Source organism: Coregonus clupeaformis, chromosome 11 (assembly GCF_020615455.1).
Source record: "Coregonus clupeaformis isolate EN_2021a chromosome 11, ASM2061545v1, whole genome shotgun sequence".
NCBI lineage: Eukaryota > Metazoa > Chordata > Actinopteri > Salmoniformes > Salmonidae > Coregonus > Coregonus clupeaformis.
Genome location: NC_059202.1, coordinates 1473841 through 1492805, shown reverse-complemented (window position 1 = coordinate 1492805; position 18965 = coordinate 1473841). Strand labels below are relative to the sequence as shown.

The 18965-nt window shown below is 41.5% G+C and overlaps 1 protein-coding gene across 4 annotated transcripts in view; it reads right to left on the bottom strand.

Annotated features, from left to right (window-relative positions):
• LOC121577010 (protein BANP) overlaps positions 1 to 18156 on the bottom strand; it is a 55044-nt gene extending 36888 nt beyond the window's left edge. The window contains exons 1-4 of one of the 4 annotated variants that reach the window (XM_041890687.2): positions 17957 to 18156; positions 6808 to 6886; positions 1456 to 1544; positions 114 to 313 (exon numbers count right to left, since the gene is read on the bottom strand). In XM_041890687.2, coding sequence (XP_041746621.1) covers positions 114 to 313; positions 1456 to 1544; positions 6808 to 6880 — 362 coding nt within the window. In that variant the 5' untranslated portion in view covers positions 6881 to 6886; positions 17957 to 18156. The remainder of the gene's footprint in view (positions 1 to 113; positions 314 to 1455; positions 1545 to 6807; positions 6887 to 17956) is intronic. The other 3 variants (XM_041890688.2, XM_041890686.2, XM_041890689.2) reach the window with 3 other exon arrangements.
• Between the last annotated feature and the right edge of the window lie 809 nt (positions 18157 to 18965).

Below are 18965 nucleotides of genomic sequence, written 5' to 3'. Positions count from 1 at the left end.
AAAGAAAATCTGAACATGTCCAATAAGAAACTCTCGTTTTTGTTTGCCGTTGCAAAATGGCCTGCTACGATATACCCTAATGAATATGGACCCAGGTCCACACTTTAACTCACCAGCGCACTTTGTTCCAGGTCTGGGTGGCCCCCAGAGGGGAGCCGGCCACCATAGGGACCTGGATGGGTGCCTGGTTCTTGTTGACCACGGCGTCCAGCTTCTTCTCCAGGGCCCGGCACGTCACCTCCACCACCTGCAACTTGGCCTCCATGTTGTCCAAACGCTGGCAGATCGTCTGGCTGATGGAGTACAACAAGGTCTGGAGAGAGGAAGAGGGAACGAGGCAGAGAAAGTGAATTGTGTGTGTGTAAATGCATGTTACACATTGGTGGTTGATGAAGTAAATGCCCCTCTTTACAATGAGCTTAGAGTCTAAGCACTAAAGTAGACCTATTCTTACAGGCTTTGGTTTCCGTTCTTCTATAGTATTATGGCGGTCCGCAAACAAACATTAGAGGTGCATGCTGCCACCTACTGTACAATCCATTATACTTGGTGATATAAAATTTAAAAAATACCCTACCAAATATTAACCCATTTAAAAGACACCACTCCATTGCACTACATTAACACTGTCTAATCCTACCCCAGGCCGACATCCTGGGAGGACAGAACAATACCATTCAACACCCCCTATATGTAACGCTTCTGCAGTAAAATCTCGTAATCCAAGTACTTCTCTGTAGCTGGCATCACAACATCTATTTTCTGTGACTTACCTTCCATTTCTGCGGTACATTTGATAACTTGTTTTCTGTTTTTGAGGTTGGTTCTATTTAGGTGGGGACGCGCACTGATTGGAATCATCCTCATTGGTCAGGATATATTGCACCTGTCGCCTCGTTAGTTTCACCTGTGCTGGCACAGGTTATATTTAAGAGCGGCTGGCCCAGTGTTCCAGTCGGCATGAGAGAGGTTGGAAGAGCTAGACCGCTGTTTAGCGCTCCCTTTAAGCTTGTGAATACAAAGCCTTATATTTTGTGTCTCCCTGTTTGGTTGGCTTCATGTTTATTTTCACTTCCTAACCTAAGTTGGTATGGGTTCTTTTCTTTAGCTTCTCTGTTATCAGGCAAATCTCATGGGCGTCCATGTTGGGTGTTAAGACCCTACCTTAGCTTGCTTGGCCAGCACCCAGTCAGTAGGCACCCCAATGGATGCCTTTCAGAACCCATTTTAAAATCCCACCTGTTTCGTACTGGTTGTCAGTGGCTCATTTTTTTGTTCCCTATTTCTGTTGAGCTATGTTTTTTTGAGTTCTTGTTGGGGAACGTAACAATATATAAATGCAATTTATGATATATTTTCATATGAAAAACAAACTGACATGCTCACATGACTGACTCAGCTTAGAAGTTCATATCGTATCCAATATACCCCCGACGTAGTGCACGAGTAACCTACCTTTAGAGATGCATCCTGGGCGCTGTGGTCCACCCTTGGCCTTTTCCTATCAGGCTTGTCATCACAATCTTCATGATTGTCCAACACATCTAACACAAATCACACATGCAGTCACACACATGATCATTAAAAAAACTGCAATGTTTCTGCTGGTATGTAGCTCTTTCAAAGTGATTTATCCAAATGTACCCTAGCAGCGAGCATGCCCCGCCCATCTGAGGATGTATTTTTCAACCATATACAGTTGAAGTCGGAAGTTTACATACACCTTAGCCAAATACATTTAAACTCAGTTTTTCACAATTCCTGACATTTATTCCTAGTAAAAATTCCCTGTCTTAGGTCAGTTAGGATCACCACTTTATTTTAAGAATGTGAAAATGTCAGAATAATAGTAGAGAGAATTATTTATTTCAGCTTTTATTTCTTTCATCACATTCCCAGTGGGTCAGAAGTTTACATACACTCAATTAGTATTTGGTAGCATTGCCCATTCCTCCTGACAGAGCTGGTGTAACTGAGTCTGGTTTGTAGGCCTCCTTGCTCGCACACGCTTTTTCAGTTCTGCCCACAAATGTTCTATAGGTTTGAGGTCAGGGCTTTGTGATGGCCACTCCAATACCTTGACTTTGTTGTCCTTAAGCCATTTTGCCACAACTTTGGAAGTATGCTTGGGGTCATTGTCCATTTGGAAGACCCATTTGCGACCAAGCTTTAACTTCCTGACTGATGTCTTGAGATGTTGCTTCAAATAGCCACATAATTTTCCTTCCTCATGATGCCATCTATTTTGTGAAGTGCACCAGTCCCTCCTGCAGCAAAGGACCCCCACAGCATGATGCTGCCACCTCCGTGCTTCACGGTTGGGATGGTATTCATCGGCTTGCAAGCAGCCCCCTTTTTCCTCCAAACATAACGATGGTCATTATGGCCAAACAGTTCTATTTTTGTTTCATCAGACCAGAGGACATTTCTCCAAAAAGTACGATCTTTGTCCCCATGTGCAGTTGTAAACCGTAGTCTGGCTTTTTTATGGCGGTTTTGGAGCAGTGGCTTCTTCCTTGCTGAGCAGCCTTTCAGGTTATGTCGATATAGGACTTGTTTTACTGTGGATATAGATACTTTTGTACCTGTTTCCTCCAGAATCTGCACAAGGTCCTTTGCTGTTGTTCTGGGATTGATTTGCACTTTTCGCACCAAAGTACGTTAATCTCTAGGAGACAGAACGCGTCTCCTTCCTGAGCGGTATGACGGCTGCTTGGTCCCACGGTGTTTATACTTGCGTACTATTGTTTGTACAGATGAACGTGGTACCTTCAGGCATTTGGAAATTGCTTCCAAGGATGAACCAGACTTGTGGAGGTCTACCATTTTTAGCTGATTTATTTTGATTTTCCCATGATGTCAAGCAAAGAGGCACTGAGTTTTAGGCACAGTCAATTTAGTGTATGTAAACTTCTGACGCGCTGGAATTGTGATACAGTGAATTATAAGTGAAATAATCTGTCTGTAAACCAGTTTTAATGACTCCAACCTAAGTGTATGTAAACTTCCGACTTCAACTGTATTTCCTGTGTTTGAGGGGTGCAAAATCCACTTGTCACTTAAATCTCACTGGATTGATTGCTTTAATTTTGAAAGCAACTTCTGAAAATAAACATGGATTATTGTGATATTATGTTTGATCTCGCAAACAATGTTAAGTCTGCTTAGATAGATATAATCTAGAGCCTGTTGATTTTTAATCCGAGGGTATCCTGCGATTGACACACTTGTTGAATTATGCAAGAGAACGTGACAACAGTAATTAATGAGCCAGTCTAGACAGCGCAGGTAAGGTAGATGGAGCAAGTGTTGTGGTTGCAGCACTGTTCCACCCTTTTATGTTAATTAATATATGCAAAAAGGGGCCTTGTTTATAAACACTGCGCAAACACAAAATATGCTTCAAAACATGTGTGCGCCAGTTCACGCATTAGTTATCTATATAAAAACTGAACTTGACATGAGAATGTGCTTATCCTCCCACCACCTATAGACCATGCGTACGGATAGTTTCTAATCGTTGAAGTATTGCATTGTAAGAAGGCAAAAGTAGCCTTGTGCAAATAACAGGTAGCTAAATATAATAAGATGCAATCATTCGCTGTTAGTGAGACGATTTCTTTTATCTTTGCATTCTAAAATAATTAGAAATCTATTTCCAATTATTTATATCATTTCCATGATCATTGCAGAATAAATTCCTCACATTTTCTGACTGTGATGGTTTCAAACTCACAAAATAGCTTATAGGCCTACAACAAGTTAGGATAGGCTACTTTTCTATGCGATCCGATGTACAGATAAACGATTGAACAGACTGTTCACCTTTTCTATTGACGTTTGTAGGCTACGTCTGAAAACTGTACTGTCAAATTTCTCAAGTAGCCTAGACACTATTTCATTTATAAACATAATACATATATCATACCCATTCCACCATTTTTAGCCATGATGAGTTCATATTCCCAAATTAGCCATCCAACAAATTACTATGCGCATCTCTCATTTAATTGGGCCTATTAGATTATTATAATTTCAAGTTTTTGCTCTATGCGTCACAAAGGGAGCGCGGTTTATAACATACAGTAGAATTTAACAGGTGAACAGACAGTTGATCTTTTGCACTGAAGTGTGTAGGCTACCACTGTAAGTAGGCCTACTGCCGTTTTCATTTTTTTCAGAGTAGACAATGTTTCAGAATTCACGGGCATTGCAGGAAATTTAGGTTTGTGAGAAAGTAAATACAAAACATTATTGAATTCAAACGATCTGTTTAGAGGTCCACAACAATTTGAAACTGTCAGATACAGCAAATGTCACTTCAAAAAGAAAAAATCTGCCAACACCGCCAAAGACATTTGATCAAGTTCACCATTGATAATTCCTTTAAATATACTGTCTTGGCCTAATTCCAATACTTCCAAAGTATACAGCAAATAACAGCATTATTGTCACCATAAAAGGTGAATGATGGGCGTTATTCAGGAAGAGTTACAGTGCATTCAGAAAGTATTCAGACCCTTTCCTTTTTCCACATTTTATTACGTTACAGCCTTATTCTAAAATGGATTAAATCAATTATTTTCCTCATCAATCTACACACAATACCCAAAAATGACAATGCGAAAACAGGCTTTTTGTAATTTATGCACATTTATTAGAAATAAAAAAACTGAAATACCTTATTTACATAAGTATTCAGACACTTTGTTATGAGACTCAAAATTGAGCTCAGGTGCATCCTGTTTCCATTGATCATCCTTGAGATGTTTCTACAACTTGATTGGAGTCCACCTGTGGTAAATCCAATTGATTGGACATGATTTGGAAAGGCACACACCTGTCTATATAAGCTCCCACAGTTGACAGTGCATGTCAGAGCAAAAACCAAGCCATGAGGTCGAAGGAATTGTCCGTAGAGCTCCGAGACAGGATTGTGTCAGGGCACAGCTCTGGGGAAGGATACCAAAACATATCTGCAGCATTGAAGGTCCCCAAGAACACAGTGGCCTCCATCATTCTTAAATGGAAGAAGTTTGGAACTACCAAGACTCTTCCTAGAGCTGGCCGCCTGGCCAAACTGAGCAATCAGGGGAGAAGGGTCTTGGTCAGGGAGGTGACCAAGGACCTGATGGTCACTCTGACAGAGATCCAGAGTTCCTCTGTGGAGATGGGCAATTAGGCCTTTATGGTAGAGTGGCCAGACAGAAGCCACTACTCAGTAAAAGGCACATGACAGCCCATTTGGAGTTTGCCAAAAGGCACCTAAAGGACTCTCAGACCATGAGAAACAACATTCTCTGGTCTCATGAAACCAAGATCAAACTCTTTGGCCTGAATGCCAAGCGTCACGTCTGGAGGAAACCTGGCACTATCCATACGGTGAAGCATGATGGTGGCAGCATCATGCTGTGGGGATGTTTTTCAGCGGCAGGGACTGGGAGACTAGTAAGGATCGAGGGAAAGATAAATGGAGCAAAGTACAGAGAGAACATTGATGAAAACCTGCTCCAGAGCACTCAGGACCTTAGACTGGGGCTAAGGTTCACCTTCCAACAGGACAATGACCCTAAGCACACAGCCAAGAGAACGCAGGAGTGGCTTCGGGACAAGTCTCTGAATGTCCTTGAGTGGCCCAGCCAGAGCCCGGACTTGAACCCGATCAAACATCTCTAGAGACCTGAAAATAGCTGTGCAGTGCAGTGACCTGACAGAGCTTGAGAGGATCTGCAGAGAAGAATGGGAGAAACTCCCCAAATATTGTGCCAACGCTTGTAGCGTTATACCCAAGAAGACGCAACGCTGTAATCGCTGCCAAATGTGCTTCAACAATGTACTGAGTAAAGGGTCTGAATACTTATGTAAATGTGATGTTTCCGGTTATTTTTTTTCAATAGATTTGCAAACATTTCTAAAAACCTGTTTTGATTTGTCATTATGGGGTATTGGGTGTAGATTGATGAGGTAAAAAAACAATTGAATCAATTTTAGAATAAGGCTGTAACGTAACAAAATGTCTAAAAAGTCAAGCGGTCTGAATACTTACCGAATGCACTGTATAATGCTTGTTTACGCGTGCACAGTTTTTCATTCAGGTGTTTTATAACGGGAAACATGAGTATGTATGGCATGTGCCAAGTTTATAAATCTCAATATTTGTGTGTGTGCACAGTCTTTTCAGAAATAGCGCACGCAGATATTTAGTGTAAAATGTATGCAACGGTTATAAATGAGGCCCCTGGTGTATTTATGCAAATGAGGCACATATATTTTTACATTATTTTAACAAATAATACAAATAATGATACAATAACAAAATGTATATATGAGCACATTCTACAAAAGTTAATTTAACAAATTTAACACCCAAATTCCCACCAAAATCCCTGAACTCCATTATTTGTCCATGCCAGAAAAAAATGTATATGCTATAATTCAGTCGATATCTGATAGATTGTAAAAAGTTTGGAGTATCTTCATCCATTGTGCATTTATTTGAAATATTTTTAAAACCTTTTAACAATTTCGATGACTGTTGCTAATCTACCCACATGGGTAGTAGCTAACCATCAAGATAAAACATCTAAAGCCAGAAGTAAAGCTTCACCATTAGCCAATGGATAGTCAGTCAGTGGTGACCTTTCCTTTACAATACAGGCAAATGGATGTATAGAGACATTTTTGGAAGTATTAGCCTGACATTTATATAGAGCCAGCAATTTCCCCCTCGTGGTTTTCCTTGTCAGGTCACATGGCCCTAGTTATGGTGATTGAACAGAGCTTTGTGGTCTGTAATATAGATCTTACCAGTCTGGTCGCCCTGGCCCAAGTCCTCCACTGCTATCTGCACTATCTCTGCCAAATCTTGTTCCGACATCATTCAGACCTGTATAACCAGAGAGGGCCACAAAACAACAACATTATTACAAATAAAAAGAGCCTTCACATTCTCTGGCTCTTCAATCCCAATGTCAGTGAATGTATGACTGTGTCAGCAATAAGCTAACAAAACATATAGACAAAGGAGGTTGTTATAAAAAGAAAACCTGATATGTCTGTGCTACATTTTTCAAGCAGACCACCATAGTCCTTGTGCCCAAGAACGACATGGTAACCTTTCTAAATGAATACCGCCCCGTAGCACTCACATCTGTAGCCATGAAATGCTTTGAAAGGCTGGTTATGGGAACACCTACATGAGAATGCTGTTCATAGACTACAGCTCAGCATTCAACACCATAAAGCCCTCCAAGCTCATCACCAAGCTAAGGTCCCTGGGACTGAACACCTCCCTATGCAACTGGATCCTGGACTTCCTGACTGGTCACCCCCAGGTGGTGAGGGTAGGCAACAACACATCCGCCACGTTGACCCTCAATACGGGGGCCCATCAGGGGTGCTTGCTTAGTCCCTTCCTGTACTCCCTGTTAACCCATGACTGTGTGGCCGCACACGACTCCAACACCATCATCAAGTTTGCCGATGACAGGAAGGTGGTGGACCTCATCACTAACGATGATGAGACAGCCTTCAGGGAGGAGGTCACTGCCAGGACAACAACCTCTCCATCAACGTGGGTGAGACAAAGGAGCTTATCGTGTACTACAGAAAATGGAGGGCCGAACACGCCCCCATTCACATCGACAGGGCTGTAATGGAGCGGGTCGAGAGCTTCAAGTTCCTAAGAGTCCACATCGCTAAGGATCTATCATGGTCCAAACACACCAACACAGTCATGAAGAGGGCACGACAACGCCTCATCCCCCTCAGGAGGCTGAAAGGATTTGGCATGTGCCCTCAGATCCTCAAAAACGTATACAGCTGCACCATTGAGAGCATCTTGACTGGCTGCATCACTGCTTGGTATGACAACTGCTTGGCATCCGAACGCAAGGCTCTACAGTGGGTAGTGCGTACAGCCCAGTACATCACTGGGGTCGAACTCCCTGCCATGCAGGACCTCTATACCAGGCGGTGTCAGATGAAAGCCCTAAAAATGGTCAAAGACTCCAGCCACCCATGTCATACACTGTTCTCTCTGCTACCGCACGACTAACGGTACCGGAACGCTAAGTCTGGGACCAAAAGGCTCCTGAACAACTTCTACCCCCAAGCCAAAGACTGCTAAATCGTTAACCAAATAGCTACCCGGACTATCTGCATTGACCCTTTTTGCACAAACTCTTTTTGACTATGCACACACACTATGCATAAACACTGGACCCACACTCACACAGAACGTACACAGGCACATATTCACCACACACACGCTTACACACTCACCACATACACTGCTGCTACTGTCTTATCTATCCTGTTGCCTAGTCACTTTATCCCTTACAGTGCAGACCCCTTGACTTTTTGCACATTTTGTTACGTTACAGCCTTATTCTAAAATGGATTAAATTGGGGGGTTTCCTCTTCAATCTACACACAATACCGAATAATGACAAAGCAAAAACCTTTTTTTTTTAAATGTTTGCAAATGTATTAAAAATACAAAACTGAAATAAGTCAAGGGGTCTGAATACTTTCCAAAGGCACTGTACATATCTACCCCAATACCCCAATTCCTTGTACCCCTGCACATCGAATCAGTATTGGTACTCTATGTATCATTGCTCATTGTGTATTTATTCCTTGTGTTACTATCTTTTTATATTATTATTATTATTTATTGTATTCTGCATTGTTGGGAAGGGCCCATAAGTAAGCATTTCACTGTTAGTCTATACCTGTTGTATACGAAGCATGTGACAAATGTGATTTGATCTGTGCCTTTTGTTTAACTGGACCTCATCATTCAAGAATGAGTCACTTAACTAGTTTGGCACATATCACCACTCACTGATTGGGGACTGGGATACATTTGTTTCAAGATTGGTTGAGTCATGTGAATTTACTAGGCTTGATTAGACGGCCACATATCCTGACTTGGCATAGAATATGCGTAACTCATCATTTCAATATTAAAACCTGCAATTAACAGGTAAATTACCTCAAGGTCAATATAAGATGACTGAAGAACTGACTACTTGAGCTATTCCCTGCAACTGAGAAATGAATGTGCTCAGAGCCTTGTAGCTAGTAAAAGTATTCATTTTATTGTCAATATTATTAAATATCTATCAACTCAGTCAATCAAATGTAGTTAATAGCAATAACTGATTACTGTCGGGTTCCATTTGTCAAAACACCAGACTTCCACCAGAGGGCACTCAACCCTAACCCTGTTTGAAATTCAGGTTGAACATCAAGTATTTTCTTGATTGTCCTTCATTTTTTGCCTCTTGGGTTCTGGACAGAGCCCCAGATTCAAGGAGAAAACAACTGAGAAAGAGCCTGATTTTTTTCCTGCTCTATTCCCTGTGTGCTGGGCGAAGTTTTACCTCAGTGGGTCTGGGTCATAGAACTAATAATAACAGGTAGCGTGTTGGCTTCTTGTTGAGCAAGCTTCCTAATGTGGGTGTCTGAAGTGGCATCCTCTCGTCTCCTCATCTAGAAAGACGAGGAAGCTACTTTATACTGAGATGTAGAGTGCCTTCAGAAAGTATTCATATCCCTTAACGTATTCCACATTTGGTTGTGTTACAGTCTGAATTCAAAATTGATAATGACAAAGTGAACATGTGTTTTTAGAAATGTTAGCAAATTTTTCATAAATGAAACACAGAAATATCTGATTTACATAAGCATTCACAACTCTGAGTCAACATGTTAGAATCAACATAGTCAGCGATTACAGCTGTGAGTCTTTCTGGGTAACATGCTGACCACACAGGCAGCGCTGCGTGCGCAAGTGTTGCAAAAATAAATGTACACATACATGTTATTCAATCATTTCAGCCAAACAGCTTGCACGCGTCTGCGTAGCCAGGCGCTAAAATAGAACGGTTCTATTTTAGACGCTTGACACGCTGCAAGTCCAGTCTCTCTCATCTCCTCAATGATTTTTAGGAGCATATACAAATGTGGGCGATTGAAAGATTAATTAGGTCCACACTCCAGTCCAGTTGGTTGCTGTAATGCACCTTAAAGTTGGTTGCCAACCGCCATATAAAATCCACAGAAGAAGAACTAGGAGAGATTACTAGAAACAAACTAGGTTTCCACTTTTATCTGTGGATTAACTGTCAGAGTAGAGAACGCACAATTTTGTGTTACTTAAAATTGGTCAATATTCTACAAAGATCCAGCAAAAAAAAAAGGACATTGTACATTTCAGGTAAAATAACAACCCAGTGTTTATATCCAAGGACAAATTTGCTAGCAACAACAAGCTAGCTAGCTAAATGTCCATGAATGTTTCATGTGTTTCGACCTGTCCCCAAATTAATATAGTTGGTTCAGAGTTCGTTTTGACATTTCAACCTGCGTGTCCTGATCATGTCTGGTGGGGATAGACAAAATCAACATGCGCACGATGGCGCACACACGCGCTGCGCCGGTTTGGTCAAGATGTTAGTCTCTAAGAGCTTTGCACACCTGGATTGTACAATATCTGCACATTATTAATTTTACAATTCTTCAAGCTCTTGTCAAGTTGGTTGTTGATCATTGCTAGACAGCCATTTTCAAGAAAGCAGAATTAACCAGTTTTTCCTCTAGAATTTTGCCCGTGCTTAGCTCCATTCCATTTATTTGTATAAAAATAAACTCCCTAGTCCTTGCCGATGACAAGCATACCCATAATATGATGCAGCCACCACCTTGCATGGAAATATGAAGAGTGGTACTCAGTGAGTTGGAATTGCCCCAAACATAACGCTTTGTATTCAGGACATAAAGTTAATTTCTTTGCCACATTTTCTGCAGTTTTACTTTAGTGCCTTATTGCAAACAGGATGCATTTTTTGGAATATTCTTATTCTGTACAGCAAATTTTCCCCAACTGGCAGGCCGCGTGCCGAATTTGGCCCGCATTTGATTTTATTTGTCCCCCCAAGTTTTCTGAACAAAAAAAATACATTTAAACTCAGTAAAAAAAGAAACGTCCCTTTTTCATGACCCTGTCTTTCAAAGATAATTAGTAAAAATCCAAATAACTTCACATATCTTCATTGTAAAGGGTTTAAACACTGTTTCACATGCTTGTTCAATGAACCATAAACAATTAGGGTAAACGTCCCTATTAAGCCCACATACCATATAAACCCACTTGCAACTTCTGAGTCAAAAAGAAAAACTACATCATTTTTTGCTGTGTGATGTTTCTTCCAATGAAGCTGCTTGTTAAATAAATGACACTTATTATTGTAAGCCAATCAGATTTGTCAATATTGATTTATCAAAGCATGTGTGACATGTGCCTGCTGATCCCAGAAGAAGTTGCAAAAAAACTTAGGTTATTTTGGTACCCTCAAAAGATAACATTTTTTGCATATTTCTACTTGGTAAGTACTCATTTGTTATCAAAATGTAAGTGATTAGTGTTTTCAATAAGACATATGTTAGAATATTACTTGAAAAATAAATATTGTTTATTTTGAAATCAAAATATGAGTTTTAGCATGCTAGCAAACAGACCACATGCTGCATCAGTACAGTAGCTGCATAGTATGGTTCATTGCAATGACATAAAGCATGATAAGCAGGTATAGTTTACATTTTTGTATGCAGTTTATATTATTATACTGTTAAATAGACAATAAATGTGTATGTTTATATTTATTACTTTTTTAATTAACATTTTTACCTGGTGGGCTTAAACGCTAGCAAAGATATCACACTGTCTGGGGTGGATGTAAATGAGTATAGCTAATTACTTCTCTGCATGATACATTTATACTTTTCATGTTATGTTAGTGCACCATATATAGATTTATTTCATATAGTTGTTTTCTTATTGTCATGTGTGTATAATAAAATATTCTGTCTTTTAACCATAACTTCACTGATGTTCCCTTTAAGCCAACCTGCTTCCATTAAGCCCACGTGACTGTGTTTCAATGGGGATTTTCTTCCTTTTGACCTTTGAACCATTTTCCTCCGTAATTTTGACCTCACCTGATAAATCAGCTCATAATTCAGATAATTAATACCCATAAGACAAGATCCGAAAATAGGATTTCCCATCCAAACTGAAGGCGGTGTTGGAGATAGGTCTAAAGGATGAGAATCTGAAGAGTGGGTTTAAAAGCACTGGCATTTATCCTTACTGTCCAGACAGAATGATAACAGAAGACTACACACCGTTCACCATGGAAGATGGCCAATCACAACCACAGCCTCTGGCAGAAGCTATGACAAGCAACGATACTCCTCTGGGACCCCATGTAATCGCTCTGTCTCCACCTGCACAACCTCGCCCAGCCAGGAAAACAGCACTAAACTTTCCAGTGGGACCCCGTGCCATCTCTATATCTCTAACTGCACAACCACGCCCATGCTCAACATCTGTGGGCGAATAATCCATGTCCCAGATTATCCTCAGTGAAGAAACTCTTGCTGGGTCCAACATTCTCAACATCACCAATATTGAGGTTGCAATGCCTGCAAATGATGAAATGTCACAACCCCAGCCATCAACGTCTGCATACTCTGCAACTTCAAGCCCTTCACCCTCATCAGACATTGGCATCAAAGATTTCTTCAGGCCAACCAAGAAGAGCAGTCCTGCCAAAAGACAGAGAATCAACACTCTAAAATATGGAGAGTCTCTAACATCTGAACACGCCTTGTTGCGGCTAGGGGAAAGTGGAAAAAAGGCAGCAGCAAAAAAGAAACAACCAAAGGATGGCAAGACCAAGAGCAAGGCTCCTCTGGAGAAGGCAAATGCATTGGAGGCAGTGGGCAATGAGGCAGTGAGCAAAGAGGCAATTGAGAATACAGAAACCTGTACCACAACCTTCACAGTGGTGAGAGACGTGTACTATGCTGTCATGTTCACGAAACCAGCGGCATATTACATCGCACGATCACTTAACGAGTCAGCACCACCAGAGGGTGAACGGTATGTGATGAAGGTCCTAGACAGAGGGCCAAACAACACATTCTTCCTCCCATCCAGGGACAAGATTGAGGATGTAGAGCTCAAGTTCATCCTCTGCAAAGCAGTGCTGGAGGGACCTGTACCATTCTAATTGCGCAATCATGAGGTCATTGAAAATCTGTACAAAAACAAGATGAAAACCCTCAAAACTTGTTAGCGTAAGACTGGCAAGCAAAGACAACCACACCGTAGGCAAAAGATTGAAACAAACAAACAAAATAAAGCTTAGACCACCCTATAACCTGTTATGTTACACTACTAAGATAACTAAAACGATAAAATCACATAGGCCTGCGTTTAGCCTAGGAGAAAGTAGAAATTGCAGAAATGTTTCTTGTTTATTTTGCTTTCGTTATAGGCTAATTATACATGATCTTCAAGATGTTATGACTGATGTCTCCTCACAATGAACTGTATGTTTTAATGTTACTCCAAAATGAACTGAGTGGTTTTAAAATGTGTTTTCACATTGTTTTCAAACTACTAGCCTAAATGTGATTAACATTTGAAAATCAATTAAAGTTATTTTTAAATGTAAATCCTGAAATTGACTCATTTACTATCCTTAGAACATTAGTATTGAACCTGCAAACTGTTTTTCTTTGGCCAATTTCAAATGCCAAAAGCACACCATAGGATAGAGAGAGACAAAATGACAACACATATTGAAAGATTAAGTATTAAAGAGTAATTTCCACTATAATTTTGATTTTGTTCTAAATAGTTTTTTGGCTACAATCCAAAGAAGACATGTTGTAAGTTTAGCTTTTTCTGCGTTTCTGCGTGGAGACAAAATGAACTATTGAGAGCTAAGAGATTACAGATTTGAATAGAACAAGTTTGTTTAAATATATATATTTATTTATTTATCAACAAATCTGTAGTGGGCTTATTTGGAACACCCATTGGCTTAAAGGGTACATTAGGTACCCATTAAGCCCATGCCAGACTTTCAACATATTTTGACAAATTAAACAATAAAAACATTAGAAATTGGTATAAATGAATTATTGACACTTCAAATGAGATATTAGACTTTCATTTTAACTAAAATATTCTCACTTAAATTGGGGCAGTATATATAAAAAAATGTCTGAAAAGCGGATTTGGTGGGATTAATAGGGACATTTACCCTAATGAACATGCACCTGTCGACAGTCCTTAAGACACTAACAGCTTACAGACGGTGGGCAATTAAGGTCACAGTTATGAAAACTTAGGACATTAAAGAGGCCTTTCTACTGACTCTGAAAAACACCAAAAGAAAGATTCCCGGGGTCCCTGCTTATCTGTGTGAACGTGCCTTAGGCATGCTGCAAGGAGGCATGAGGACTGCAGATGTGGCCAGGGCAATAAATTGCAATGTCCGTACTGTGAGACACCTAAGACAGCGCTACAGGGAGACAGGACGGACAGCTGATCATCCTCGCAGTGGCAGACCACGTGTAACAACACCTGCACAGGATCGGTACATCCGAACATCACACCTGCGGGACAGGTACAGGATGGCAACAACTGCCCGAGTTACACCAGGAACACACATACATTTAACATTTTAGATTTTAGTCATTTAGCAGACGCTCTTATCCAGAGCGACTTACAGGAGCAATTAGGGTTAAGGGCCTTGCTCAAGGGCACATCGACAGATTTTTCACCTAGTCGGCTCGGGGATTAGAACCAGCGACCTTTCGGTTACTGGCACTACGCTCTTAACCACTAAGCTACCTGCCGCCAGACTGTCCGCAATAGGCTGAGAGAGGCTGGACTGAGGGCTTGTAGGCCTGTTGTAAGGCAGGTCCTCACCAGACATCACCGGCAACAACGTCGCCTATGGGCACAAACCCACCGTCGCTGGACCAGACAGGACTGGCAAAAAGTGCTCTTCACTGGTTTTGTCTCACCAGGGGTGATGGTCGGATTCACGTTTATCGTTGAAGGAATTAGCGTTACACCGAGGCCTGTACTCTGGAGCGAGATCGATTTGGAGGTGGAGGGTCCGTCATGGTCTGGGGCGGTGTTTCACAGCATCATCGGACTGAGCTTGTTGTCATTGCAGGCAATCTCAACGCTGTGCGTTACAGGGAAGACATCCTCCTCCCTCATGTGGTACCCTTCCTGCAGGCTCATCCTGACATGACCCTCCAGCATGACAATGCCACCAGCCATACTGCTCGTTCTGTGCGTGATTTCCTGCAAGACAGGAATGTCAGTGTTTTGCCATTGCCAGCGAAGAGCCCGGATCTCAATCCCATTGAGCACGTCTGGGACCTGTTGGATCGGAGGGTGAGGGCTAGAACCATTCCCTCCAGAAATGTCCGGGAACTTGCAGGTGCCTTGGTGGAAGAGTGGGGTAACATCTCACAGCAAGAACTGGCAAATCTGCTGCAGTCCATGAGGAGGAGATGCACTGCAGTACTTAATGCAGCTGGTCGCCACACCAGATACTGACTGTTACTTTAGATTTTGACCCCCCTTTTGTTCAGGGACACATTATTCAATTTCTGTTAGTCACATGTCTGTGGAACTTGTTCAGTTTATGTCTCAGTTGTTGAATCTTGTTATGTTCATACAAATATTTACACGTTAAATAAACGCAGTTGACAGTGAGAGGACATATCTTTTTTTGCTGAGTTTTTAACCTTTATTTTATTTTATTGTTGGACTTAAAAGACTGTAAAAACAACTGAAAATCAGCTCCAAGTTATATATATATTTTTAATCTGTTCCAAAGTACTCCCACACATAATAGAGAGACATACACTATATATACAAAAGTATGTGGACACCCCTTCAAATTAGTGGATTAGTCTATTTCAGCCACACCCGTTGCTGACAGGTGTATAAAATCGAGCAGACAGCCATGCAATCTCCATAGACAAACACTGGCAGTAGATTGGCCTTACTGAGGAGCTCAGTGACTTTCAACGTGGAACTGTTACAGGATGCCACCATTCCAACAAGTCAGTTCATCACATTTCTGTCCTGCTAGAGCTGCCCCGGTCAACTGAAGTGCTGTTATTATGAAGTGGAAACGTCTAGGAGCAACAACGGCTCAGCTGCAAAGTGGTAGGCCACACAAGCTCACAGAACGGGACCGCCGAGTGCTGAAGTGCGTAAAAATAATCTGTCCTCGGTTGCAACACTCACTACGGAGTTCCAAACTGCCTCTGGAAGCAACGTCAGCACAATAACTGTTTGTTGGGAGCTTCATGAAATGGTTTTCCATGGCCAAGCAGCCACACACAAGCCTAAGATCACTGTGCGCAATGCCAAGCGTCGGCTGGACTGGTGTAATACTCGCTGCTATTGGACTCTGAAGAAGTGGAAACACGTTCTCTGGACTAATGAATCACGCTTCACCATCTGGCAGTTCGACAGATGAATCTGGTTTTGGCGGATGCCAGGAGAATGCTACCTGCCCCAATGCATAGTGCCAACTGAACATTTTGGTGGAGGAGGAATAATGGTTCGGGCTAGGCCCCTTAGTTCCAGTGAAGGGAAATCAACGCTACAGCATACAATGACATTCTAGACGATTCTGTGCTTCCAACTTTGTTTCAACAGTTTGGGGAAGGCCCTTTCCTGTTTCAGCATGACAATGCCCCCATGCACAAAGCGAGGTCCATACAGAATTGGTTTGTCGAGATCAGTGTGGAAGAACTTGACTGGCCTGCACAGAGCCCTGACCTCAACCCCATCGAACACCTTTGGGATGAATTAGAGCGCCGACTGCAAGCCGGCCTAATCGCCCAACCTCACTAATGCTATTGTGGCTAAATGGAAGCAAGTCCCCACAGCAATGTTCCAACATCTATTGGAAAGCCTTCCCAGAGGAGGCTGTGGTGATCTTAAGCTTGATTGCGGCTGAACTTGATCGAACAGGCAATAAACCAGAGGCTCCATGCGACTCTGTGCAAAAGCGATACAGTATTTATATAATCATTCGCTGACAATATGTTTACAAGCTAACTTGAAGTTGCAGATATTCTAGGTCTTCTTGATATTGACTCTGAACTAGCTCAAACCTAGGGTGTAATCACTAGTCCAAACTGTTCAGTTTAGCAACGAATTCGAGTTTCTATTGGACAAATGTAGGTAGGTCCCTCCCCGTTTGCTTCCGTTTAAGAAAGGTTTTGCCACAGTATCGGGGTAATGAATAAGCCCCTGAACCTAAATCATGACTGTCCACCATTGCATGTAGCTATCAAGGCCTGCGTTTCACAAACTCGGTCCTTGGGACCCCACACAGCTGATTAAAATGATCAAGCTTTGAATGTTTGAATCAGCCGTGTACTGCTAGGGCAAAAAACTAAAACGTACATCCCTTGGGGTCCCCCAGCACGAAGTTTGGTCTAGGCTAATTCAAGTGAGTTGTAAAGTAGCTTGCTAGTTAGCCCGTCTTATTTACATTCTAGATAAGAATATACATATACATGGATAAATCCTGGCTTAACAGCTGAAATTGTGAATGAGAAACTATTGCATGACAAACCATGATTACAGAGTAGTTAACTAGTTAACGCATGTCTGACAGTCATTACCAGTGAAGTGCGCTACTTAGCTAGCTGAGCTAATATGCATGGTAAATAGGGAAGAACATTGCTGACATATCTTACACAACGTCAACAAAAAGGAGGCTACAAATTGAGTCACAGCGGTGTATTTAGATGTGATATCTGGGCAAAAACATTGCCATTCCAGCAGGTACTCTAAACTAGCTAACTAACGTTAACCATTTAGAATTCGCGTTGCGGTAGCTAGCCACAAGTACAACAAGCACGCAATACAAAACAATGGTACACTAGGCCTCGAAGCCCATATCCGTTGCCGCGGAGAAGATTTATGTTGTGCTTTGTTTCATATTAATAGTCCTCTAAAATGACATTTTGAATGTAGGTTCAAAGCATTCAGTATCTCCACTTCTGGCTCACGAGGAATGTACGGTGTTAGATTGGGTTATATTACCGTGTGAAAGATGAATTCTCGTGTTGTTTGTAGGGATTCCGATAACGGCGTCCTTCCTCGCGAGAGGAAAAGCCTAAACTTCGCCTCAGTTTCTTCACTGACCACCAGCTGCGATGGCAGGGTTGCCAGGGCAAGCCAAAATGTCTAGCGAATGATCTATGAAAAACTGACAAGGTCTTCAAACTAGCCGACCTTCTTTTTTTTTTTTGCGGCCAGAGATGGAGTTGCTACATTTATCAATCCCTTTTTCCATTACGTTATCGAGCGAATCAAGAAGGAATATCGACGTCATTTTTAACGACATAGGCTATGAAGCAAAATTTGGTTTAACATCAAAATAATAATTATTGAGAGTTTAAGAATGTCGCAAGAGAAAATATAAGATAAATCACCCTTATTAAACTCTCCAGATCATTTTCCATCAATGGATGTCGATTTAACTTGTTTTGACTGCTATTATTACGCAATAAGGCCTGAGGAGGTGTGGTATGTCTCTTCTTATGACATAGCCCTTAGCCATGGTATATTGGCCATATACCACAAACCCCTTAGGTGCCTTATTGCTATTATAAACTGGTTACCAACGTAATTAGAATATTTAAAAAAACGTTTTTCTCTCCTTCCTGTGGTACACAGTCTGATATACCATGGCTTTCAACCAATCAGCATTTAGGGCTCAAACCACCCAGTTTATAATTAAGCAATAAGGCACAAGGGGGTGTGGTATATGGCAAATATACCAAAGCTAAGGGCTGTTCTTATGCACAACCCAACGCGGAGTGCCTGGATACAGCCCTTAGCCGTGGTATTTTGGCCATATACCACAAACCCCTGAGGTGCCTTATTGTTATTATAAACTGGTTGGCAAGGTAATTGAGCAGTAAAAATAAATGTTTTGTCATACCCGTGGTATTACATTTTACAATTTAGTCATTTAGCAGACGCTCTTATCCAGAGCGACTTACAGTTAGTGAGTGCATACATTTTCATACTGGTATACGGTCTCAGG